This window comes from Buceros rhinoceros, unplaced genomic scaffold (assembly GCF_000710305.1).
Source record: "Buceros rhinoceros silvestris isolate BGI_N320 unplaced genomic scaffold, ASM71030v1 scaffold27166, whole genome shotgun sequence".
NCBI classification, from domain to species: domain Eukaryota; kingdom Metazoa; phylum Chordata; class Aves; order Bucerotiformes; family Bucerotidae; genus Buceros; species Buceros rhinoceros.
In genome coordinates, this window is record NW_010419791.1 from 461 (window position 1) to 10,854 (window position 10,394).

A 10,394-nucleotide genomic window follows, 5' to 3' on the forward strand; every position below is an offset into this window, starting at 1 on the left:
GAGGACACAAGTCAACGCAAAGTCCTAAGGTCTCTGTGCACCGCATCATCCGCTCGGCTCTTCTGCAGCGAAGGCCCCTGGTCTCTGCAGCTCGAAACACCTTCCACCCACCCCCACCTCCAGCGGTGGCTCGGCAGAGGGCAAAGGGCTCTACAGAGGTTCAGGAGGAACACGGCCCGGGCCGGGCTGGAGGAAGCCACGGTCCGAGGCTGGCTGAGGTGACCTTAGATTCGTCCCCAGCCCTCCAGAAACCCTGCTGGTGTTCGGAGGTGGGTCACCCTCGGAACCGCTAACTGAGCTAAGAAGAACCAGCTCTGTCCTTCGGCCAGGGCGCTGCTGGGCAGAAGCGTTTGCTGGGAGCTCTCCCTCAGGGAGCAGAGGAGGAGCTCCAGACACGACGTGGAGCAGACGCCAGACTGGGCAGAAGGGCCTGAATGGGCTGCGCTGGGAACCACGCAGCTCCACCTCCCCTCTGTGGAGCGTGACAGAGCAAGCGCGTCTGCTGGGGCAAGGCTTACTCACAAAAAGGGTTTGTTTTTTTTAACAGAAACATACCCCATCGGTGGCAGCTCTCCTCCCCTACCCCCACATCTCTCCTCAAAAAGGATGAGGCAGGTCCTGGAGACCCCTCATCCCCTGGGGAGCAGGGACCAGCCCTCCTCCAGCCCCTCTGGAGAGGAACTGAGGTTCCCCACTCGTTCCTGGGTTATGATTTGGGCATCTCAAAACACCAAGCCTTAGCTCAGCCTTGCTGGAACTGGATTTGGGCGCGATTTCTCCACAGCCCCCCAGAGTTTACCATGGGTTCCAGCTGCCATCTCACAGCCCCGTTACTCGCTGGGTACCCAGCGTTGGTCCCTGCTCTACCTCACGTTCGTATGCTCTGTGCCGAGCTGATTGTCCTTCTCTCCAGGATGCATCACGTCACCCCCTCTGTCTCCTCGAGCGTCTCAGTGTAGTTTTAACCAAAAGAGCTCCCAAGTTGTCACCTTAAGGGTGGTGAGGGGACAATTCCTTGGCTAAGACGGTCTTAATGACTTTACAGCTAAAAAGAGCCTCTTCCCCCCGCCCGGCTCGGGCCCTCGGCTGTCTCATCTGAGGAGAGCAGAGCGCACGGAGAACCTGCTAACGTGGGCACGCACCTTCCTTTGATCTCCCTAATGAAAACTAGACAGTGTTGGAATATGCATTAACCAGCCCTGTATTAACACCACTCTGCGCTGGATGTGAACACGGCAAGTGTCGTCCCTGCTGGCAGTGTCATCGTTAGCCGTGGTGACCCAATTAACGCGATAGGGAACTCGACAGCCCCGCTGAAATGAATCTTTAACTCGGAGATGATTTTACGCAGGCTGTAATGTCCCAGCGCGGACAAGCCCGAGGAGAAGCTGTGCTTCCCACGGACAACTCGGGAGTAGCTGCGGGATGTTTCGGTGACCTGTTTAAGGGGACACAAATCTCCCAGTCGATTCCCTGATTCAATTTAAAATAACCGGGGGAAAAACAAGCAGATCTGATACTGCTTGTTGCACCAACAGCTATTACACAGCTAAAGGGATTTATCCAGCTCCCTCCAGGGACTGCAGCACCCTGGAGCTGTTTGCCTGGGGTGAGGAGGAGGGTGAAAGCTCTAGAGCAGGGACGCCCAGTTTTAACCAGTTAACCTCCTCTGTGGAGTGAAATCCTCCGGTGGGAGATGCCGTCCGCAGGTGACCAGAGCACGTACGACAGGAGCCCTCGAGCTGGCAGCACGTTAGTACAGGGAATTGCAGAACGGGGGGACTAACCAGGAGTTGGGGGCAATGGTTAAAAAACAAAAGCATGCCAAGGGCTGCTCAACAGCCTGGGTTAATCGGGAAGCAGTGCAGAGGAGGAGCTGGATGAGGAGAGTGCAGACAAAGGCAGAGGGAAGCTGGAGGAGCTGCCCGCAGAGCTGCGGCCGTGCCCCGCGCATGGTAGGGGGCTCTCAGCACGGTGACGTGGCTGTGTGAGTGATGGGGGGCACAAAAGTCCCTCTCTGGACAGCCCAGGTAAAGTATGAACGAGACATTAAGGGAGCTCTGTCCAGATCTGTCATCGCTTAAAAATTTATGCTTGATGACATCGCCCAGTGTCTAACAGGCGAGTGGGGGGACTGCTCTTGCCCAGCACCCCGAGGTGCAGGATGCAGCTGCAGGGAGCAGAGCTCACCTTGGGCTTGGCCACAGGGACCTGAGCTCAGGCTGCTAGCAAGGTCAGTGTAGGAACTGCAAGGAATCGTAGACCTCTGCTTTGGTGCCCAAGTCCAGAAGCTCCACAGGAGCTTTTTCTGCCTGGCTGCAGCTGCAGCCCCCTCGAGCCGGGCAGCACTCGGTTCATGCACTAAGCTGTACCTGGCCATGTCCTCTCCCTAGAAGCCCGAGCCACAGGGCACCTGCAAACTGTCTGGCTGTTTGAGGCTCTCCCAGCCTACCCATGGTGGGTACTGCAAAATTACAGCATCAAGAAGAGCTGGATCTTAAATACATGGTTAGTGCCAGTATCAATAGGAAAAAATCCCATTAACTACTGACTGCTGGCCCTAGGGTGCTCTTTGTGCGATAGGAAATCTCCAACAGGGGAAAAAAGCCCTGCATCAGGGTCACGGAGGTCTCCACCCTGGAAATAAGCTTTTAAGACCAGGGAAATCCATCAGCCGAGGAACACGGTCAGCATTACACCAGCACTGGTGGGTAGAAGCCCAGGGCACAGCCTGACCCTTGCGGCTCAGCCCACAGCTCCTGTGGGTGCCCACAGAAAACCCCATCCCGCCTGGCCGGAGCAGCCCCCGCCGGTGCCGGGACGGCTGCAGGAGAACCCAGGGAGCCGAACCCGCTGCCCAGGAGCGCCCCAGCAGCGAGGAGATGCCAATACACACCTGCACGGGCCGCACCAGTCCGTTTGTTGGTTGAGGCCAAAGCGAGCTCTGCATTTCTTAGGAGAGGCAGGATCTGAACACAGAAGCATGCGTGGCGGAGAATGGGCAAGGCAGAGGCGCAAAGAGGAGGAGGAGCAGGAGGAAGAAAAGAGGCAACATCATTTTAGCCACTTTAACACACGACTAACAGACTACAACAGTTTTTTTCTGCAGCAGAACGGTGCCGGCACCACCTCTTCTGGAAAAAAGCGAGTTAGGCACATACCAGCGACCACTGTGGCAGCTGGGGGAGGTCTGGGAACCCGCCTCAGTGCTGGAAAATACGGTCAGATAAAGGGAAATTCATGGCTCTGCGAATTTCTTCAGTTTGGAAAAGCTGCCACATCCTAGAGGTGCTGCCTGCCTCCCGTCTCTGCATCCTTACCTGCTCCCTGCCCTTCCAGCAGCGACTACACGGGGCTGCCAGCAAGCCGGGCTGCGCCGGAGAGGAGAGGAGGAGGAAATGGTGCAGAAGCAGGCTGGAAGCAGAGTTAGCACCAAGCAGACCCAGGCCCGGCTTAGCCCGCTCTGTCCCCCCACCACTCCCCTTCCAGTCTGAACGGAAAAGCTATTTCCGTGGCTTTGCCTGAAATGCTGCAGTTTTACTGTGTAATTACGGAACTCATTAGCCCTTATTTTGCTTTCAGGCACATCCTGGTTTTTCTCTCGTGCTGTAAACGGGATGTGAACAGCACGTTTCTGTGCTGGATTCACGCTCCCTCTTTCAGCCACCACCAGCGTATCCTGTTGTGTACAACCAGCAGATGGTTTTCAGTCCGTAACGGGTGAAATTACCATTTTCCTATTATACAGATAAGACATACACATAGGTATATAAATATATATATACACTACATAAAACCCCAAAAGCTTGTGTTCCCCTTATCAGTCTCGGCACGGAATGAGATCAACAGCGTTAATTAAACCAGAGACATTACTGGGACACAGTCATGGAATTACTCTTTACGGACCATTCAAAGAGATCGTCCAATGGCACCTCATTAAATTAATGAGATAATCGGAGGAATTAATGCAGGCTGCAAGATTCTGGATGCATAAGCCACAGCACTAACACCAGAGCTGGACTGCCATGCCCTAACCAACACCTGAACCGGCCAGATGCAGCCAGCTGTGCTCCTTGGGGTCCCCAGCTCAGGGGGACGCTGTGGGGAGTGCAGGGCCAGGAGAGCAATGGGCTGAGCTGGCACTCTCCCCAGGGCGCACTTCTGGGGGGAGGGAGGACTAGGGCTTTGCTCAGAAAGCCGGCAGCCTCTCCTCTGGCCGACTTAATAGCATCCAAAAATAATTCAGAGCCATGAGCAGTAACGAACCGGTAGGCTGGAGGAAAAGCTCTTTGTAAGTCCAAAGACAACCACAGAATGGACATACTGGAAAAAACAGGGTAACTTCACGTGTACGTGATGCCACAGCGGGCACGGACAGTCTCTAGATGTTTTATACTAAATATTTAGCGGTAATGACGTTAATTATTCCTTTTCTAATAAACAGCGTGGTGCAGGGAGGCAGCTGGTACCGGTTTTTAGCATGACTTTGCTTGAACTCTAGGTGACTTTGAAATGAAACCCAAATCGGGGGAAGTCCCATGGGTGCTCTTGAGTCCTGTCACTGCGTTTAGTCCCACACGCAATACTGGTGCATTTGAGAGGAGTCTTAGTCTTCTTCAATTAACCGTATGTGCGGGGCTGACGGGGACATTCGCCCGCGGCGTTTTGAACAGATCCGCTTTAGTGACAGTCTATACAAAGTTGTGCACTTGTCAAAAATCCCACCCTTTCAGTTTTCACACAATACCCATGGTCTAATCCAAGCATGTCTACGAAAAAGTCACAGAAACGTTAATTTACCATGTCTTAAAAAATAAAAGAATGTGTATTTCTTTAGTTAAGCTCAGGAGACTAAAATAAAACATGGTAAAACTCAACAACCACTTTGGATTATCCCCTCTGAGGTGAAATGAAGGGCCACCCAGCCACACACTTACCTGAGTTGGAATCTTGCTGCTTTTCCCGTGTTCGTCTCTTCTTTTTCCCCTGGGGAATGGAAGGAAAGGCCGTTAGTTCGTGCTCCCGGGAGACCAAGGGTGCTGCACCGGGTTTTCAGGGCTGGATCGGAGGGCACAGGGAAGATGGACTGGAAATCTCTGCAAGGGGACCTGCTGGTTCTCCTTCCCCACGCGCTGCTCCCCTGCTCTGTTTTGTGAGTCCACGAGCCCCCCTGAGACCCCGCTTTACACTGCGGGCTGCAAAACAGCTCTACTAAAGGCAGCGCCTGTGCCTGTGATGCTCAGCACCTCTGCCATCTCCTGCCAGTCCTCCTCGGTCCACCCTGATGTGTCTCACTCGGGAATCCCACCCATTATCACTTTAATTAATCCATTAATAGATAATGGAATAGATTGAGCTAGATTAATTGAATTAAACAAGTTTTACTGCATGCAACAGAGGCAGTGTGATCCACGGCTGACCCTCCTGGCCTGTTCTTACTCCTCCTCCCTGCTTATGTTCCTAAAGCACCTGGGCCATTTTAGCACCTTCCCTATTTCCAGCAGGTGCCTTAGTGAGGTGCCTCGTACCTGAACGGAAACTGTTCCGTAACGGGTTACCAGCAGGAGCATCCCTGACTTCAAACAGGAAAGAGAGTTTTAGGAAGTCCCCAGAGGTTTATTTTTAACTAATACCTATTTATGTCAGTGCTTTCACAGCTCTGGGCCCATCTCTCATTCTTCTGTCTTCTTCCCTCACTAACAAGAAAACCCAATTTTATCCCCAGACTCTGTCTCTGACTCATGAGATACAACAACTCCCCTCGTCTCCTAACAGGCTTACGAACGAGGGCAGAGCGGTGCAGGAGCAAATCCAGCCTGCGCAGAGCAGGCAGCTCACAGGGCTGCCTTTGACCCGTGACTTTTTAGATGACTTCTTGTGGTTTGAGTGAAGGTGGAAGCTCCGAGCTGCGGTAAGCTTTTTCTTCAGTGTGGGAGCAACTGTATTTCCTGCTTGATATCCGCATCACGTGTCGCAGAAGTGACCTACATTCCTCCTCCTTCTCCTCGAGTTCCAGAGAGAAAAGTGTCTTTTGCAACGACCACAAGACCTGGAGCAGCACCTTGCCGGTGCTGGGACACCCAACATCCACCTTGGGAGCCCACCTTCTGGAGCAAGGAACAGCTCCTGCCAAGACGAAGGATGCTACGGGACTGAATTTCCATGGAGGATGCGCTTGGTCTTGGAGGAAGATGGTGCCTTGCTCTCCAGATGCTGCTGCCCTCCAGATGTGTGCCCACCGATGCTGCCACCCTCCGGAGCCACCCTTAGGGAAACTAGGGCAGCACCTTTGCTGCAGCGTCCAGCACTGATCCTGCCAAGCTGCACATGGGTGCTGAGCTCCTGGTCTGTGCTTGCAAGGAGGCAGAGATGTCTGTGCCACTGCAGGGAAATGTGGGCTAGGGGCTTCCTGTAACCTCTGCTTTTCCTGCATCATCTCTGTCCTCTGCTTGCGGGGGATTTGAGGTGGTTTTGGTCTGTTTAAGGGTGTTTTCTCACCCTTGGTTGCGTTTGGGCTTTCTGGAAGGAGGGCTCCGGTCAGGGTGGGCTGGATGGGTGCTCACTGTGTGGCTCCCAGGGGAAAGAAAGAGGCTGTGAGGGAAATGATGGAGCCTTAGATGAAAAGACAGAGCTCTCGAGTGGATGGACGGACGGGCATCTGAAGACTTCCATGTGCTGTGCATCATATCTCTGATGAGCTCGTTAGGCATGCAAGATCAAAACAGTTGAGAAAGCCACTAGAGAAGACCCAGAGTGCATCCCATGCTGCTGGGACATCGCTACACCTATGCGACCCCGTTTAACGCCGTGTCACAAGTGATTAATATAGCTAAGAGGAAACTCATGTTTTCTTAAGAGTAACCTGTGAACGTTCCACAGAGCAGCCCAGAGACTTCCCAAGTGCTGGCCCTACGAAGCACCTTTGTCCCTCCAGCCAGCCCAGAGCTGCTGCTGCTGGTCCCCAGGAGCCCTGGGAGCCCCGGCTGTGCCAGAGTGGCCAGTCCCTCCGCAAAGAGCCACTATTTTACAGACAGAGTCGAGCCAGCTCTCTACAAAAACCAAAGTGCTGTTTCTTCTCTGCTCACGCCTTGGGGGTTGATTTGGCATCGATTGCTGTGGCAGGTCACCTCGCTACAGCCAATAATGATGGGTCAGAGTGGGATCAATATCCCCGGGCGACAGACAGACGCTCAGTGACTGTCATTCTGTGAGCGCTGCTCTGCAATTCAGGGGGTGGCTGCTTGGGAATACAGCCCCAGAGAGCCCCGAATCAGACCTGAACAGCCTGTGAGACCAAGGTTCACACTATAACTCCTTCAGAGCAGCTCACACTTCCCTATTTTGCCTTTTTATATATTTCCAAACATCACTTAAAAGTTCCTCTTCCTTTCTACTTGTATTTACTCTGACAATAAGTGAACAAGCTGTTGTGGGAGCTGGGGAGCGCTAACACCCATGCTAGGGTAGGCCATGAGCCAAGAGGCTGTTCAAAATACTCCCGCAATGTGAATTTCTATTGCTCTCCTATAGCAGCCACTCACGTAGTTGTCTCTGGCAGACCAGCCGGGGTAGAGCTGCATGTGGAGCTGCCGTTCCTTGCGAGCCAGTTCGTAGTACTTGGCCTGTTCCTCCCGGGACAGCGCGTGCCACTGCAAGGACAAACGTGGTGGTGAGACGTGGCCCTGCTGTCCCCTCCCAGCCCATCCCACCACGGCCACCCCCCTCCAGAGCACGCTCTGCATGTTTAAGGGGTAAGAGCACCCAGGTTTGAAAGCAGATGCTTGCTACGTGGTTAAGAGCATCTGCAAGGGACAGGGGTGCTGCACAGGGAGGATGGCGCTGAGCCCTGCGAGCTCTTACCCTTCTTCCCAAGATCTGGTTGATAGCAGCGCTCTCCTTCAGGGTGCACTCGGCGATGACTTTCGCCCGCATTTCTTTCATATACAACATGAAAGCGTTCAGGGGCTTCTTGATAGTGGGCTTCTTGGCTTCCTTCTCTCTCTTTGGTTCTGGTTGAGGTTTCCTTGGTGGGACCGAAAGAGGAGCTGTCAGCATCAGAGACACCCTCCAGCCCAGCTGCCTGGTGGCGCTGAGCTCAGCAGAAGACTAAACACCAAACCCACCCGAGGGCAGGAGATCTGCACTTTGGCTGCGTGCCGTTGCCTGAGGCAGGCAGAGCTCAGCGCTCATCCATCCATCCCACCCCCCATGCCAGCACTAACAGTGATAAACGAAATGGAGGCGAGAAATGAGGAGCCCTGACGGTGCTTCCAACTTACATGTTTCGGTCGTAGTGCTCCATCTCTTGCTTGCCGGAGTGGGGCACGATGGCGGGGTGCGGGATGCCGGTGGTGTGCATGCCAGAGCCCAGCATCAGCGGGTGAGTGAACCTGCAACAGAGAGCGGATGAGCCACGCTGGGAGGGCCGTGCCGAGAATGTGCAGGATGCTGGGGCAGCCGGAGTGGCGTGTCCCGTGAGCCAGCACTCTGACGTGGCAGAAGCAGACGGTAAGCGGAAGACATGGAAAGCAAACCCATGGATGGTGCCAGGCTGGCATGGGGCAGGCAGTGCCCACCACTCCTGTGGTGCCAGCAGCGGGCATGGCCAGCCCAGCCGCGGGCACGTGGGTGGAAAGGGTCTGGGCGCTGCTGCGAGGAGACCAGCCTGCAGCGGGATCCAGCCTGACCGAGCTCAAGGGCACTTTCAGCTGATGGCTGCAGCTACCCAGAGCTCTGTTGCTGCAGTATCTTGCTAGCGCTGCAGAAAGGAAAAACAAACTTGACCCAGGGTTTGGATGAGTGAGATCAGGACCACCCCGCACCTCTCCTGTATCAGAAATCGCCTAAGACTGAACACGAACCAAACTGCGACTCTAGGAGGTGCACCTTCCCCGAGCAACGCTCTCCACCAGCGCCGCGCTGAGATCACCACAGGTCTCGCTAGCTTTCGGGCTTCATTAGCTCTCTCTGGAGTTTTAGAGGGTAAAGCCAGAGCAGTCAGCTTTGCCAAGCTTGCCACTTTATGACTGCAGCTTGAGATGGCAGAATTGCCCATGGGAGATGAACTGCTCATTAGATATGCTGGCACAAAAAGAAAAGCTGTTTAATTTAATCCACCAGCACAGTCTGATCCTTATCTGACCAGGTGTACTTTCTCAGCTGCAGCAGAGCTGCAAAATCTGCCCCCAAATGCTGCGAGCAGGAGCCCCCGCGCCAGGCTCAGGGAGGCTGCCGGGCCCCCACGGGGAACATGAGCTCCTCTCGCGCCTTCGAGGCTGGGCCAAGCGATGCCTCGGCGAGCAAGGAGGGCTGGCAATGCTCCCTCGCCTGTGCTGCAGGGCTGAGGGGATGCATGGATCAAGGGTTGCATGGGTCGAGGTTTCTGCATGGCTAAGGGCTTGCATGGGCGTGGGTTTGGATGGTTTTCCTGTGGGAAACCTCTGCTAATGGCTCTTCAGGACAAGGTGAAGCAGAAGCGAAAGCTGGTGGGTGAGCATACACAGCGTGTACGGGCATCCCCATGGTGCTGCAGCCTCGCTGGAGCCACCAGCGCACCCAGAGGGGCCGGGCTCTGTGATTTCCATCCACAGGGGATGTATTTTGCTCACCAGGACACCACTGGGGTCTGCATATATTCACAGAGGGCAAAGTTTGATCCTGGGTGGCCATAAACCTGCAGTACGAGTGGTCCGGGGCTGTGCTACGTGGCTCAAGCTGCTTGATATTTAAGGCGGGTTGTGCCACAGGGCCAGGCCCTTGAAGCAGGGCTGGCTCCTGCCCACCCCTTCCAGAGTGCAGGCTCTGACCCTGTGCTGCCCGATGACGGGGAAGGCAGAAGCTGCGCTTACATCTCCGAGAACTGACTCGTGCCAACAGCAGATTGCTGCCCGCTGCCTGTCCTGCTTTGGAGGCTGAGACCAAGTGAAACCCATCGGTCTCTGCAAAGCCACACTCTGGGTGGCGGCAGGATTAGGGTTAGAGACAAGGAGCAAAATCCTGAGGAAAGGCTTTCTCCCCGTTTTCCCCAGGCTGAGCTGAGGGCAGGGGGTTCTGGCTTGGTTCTGACTTCTGCTGATTAAAGCCCGATCGTTGTGCCTCATCCTGGGACGCTCGAGACTCCCCTGAGCACCCTTTGGACCAGACACTGCCTCAAAGCGCCTTCTCTTCCCACGGCCGCCCTGGGGAAGGTGCGTGGCTGTCCCTGGGTGGTTGTGGTCTGCTGCAAGCTCCTACCGCACAAACTGCAAGCTGCGAGACCAGCCGAGCTGCTGCCCTGTCCACACAGCTCATACTCACCTGGAGAAAGAAGCCCCAGCGGAAAGCGCTGACGAATACGGCTGTCTAAATCCACATGACGGGAGCGGATAGACAGACTGGCTCTGCCTGGGATCGGA

General features: G+C 54.9%; 1 protein-coding gene across 1 annotated transcript in view; it reads right to left on the bottom strand.

Moving 5' to 3' along the window:
* Window positions 1–2,896: 2,896 nt before the first annotated feature.
* TCF7 (transcription factor 7 (T-cell specific, HMG-box)) overlaps window positions 2,897–10,394 on the bottom strand; it is a gene marked incomplete at both ends in the record, with an annotated part of 63,118 nt that continues 55,620 nt past the window's right edge. Inside the window, 5 exons of the mRNA XM_010139082.1 lie at window positions 2,897–2,969; window positions 4,938–4,986; window positions 7,542–7,649; window positions 7,861–8,023; window positions 8,280–8,390. Of these exons, the coding sequence (XP_010137384.1) occupies window positions 2,897–2,969; window positions 4,938–4,986; window positions 7,542–7,649; window positions 7,861–8,023; window positions 8,280–8,390 (504 nt within the window). The remainder of the gene's footprint in view (window positions 2,970–4,937; window positions 4,987–7,541; window positions 7,650–7,860; window positions 8,024–8,279; window positions 8,391–10,394) is intronic.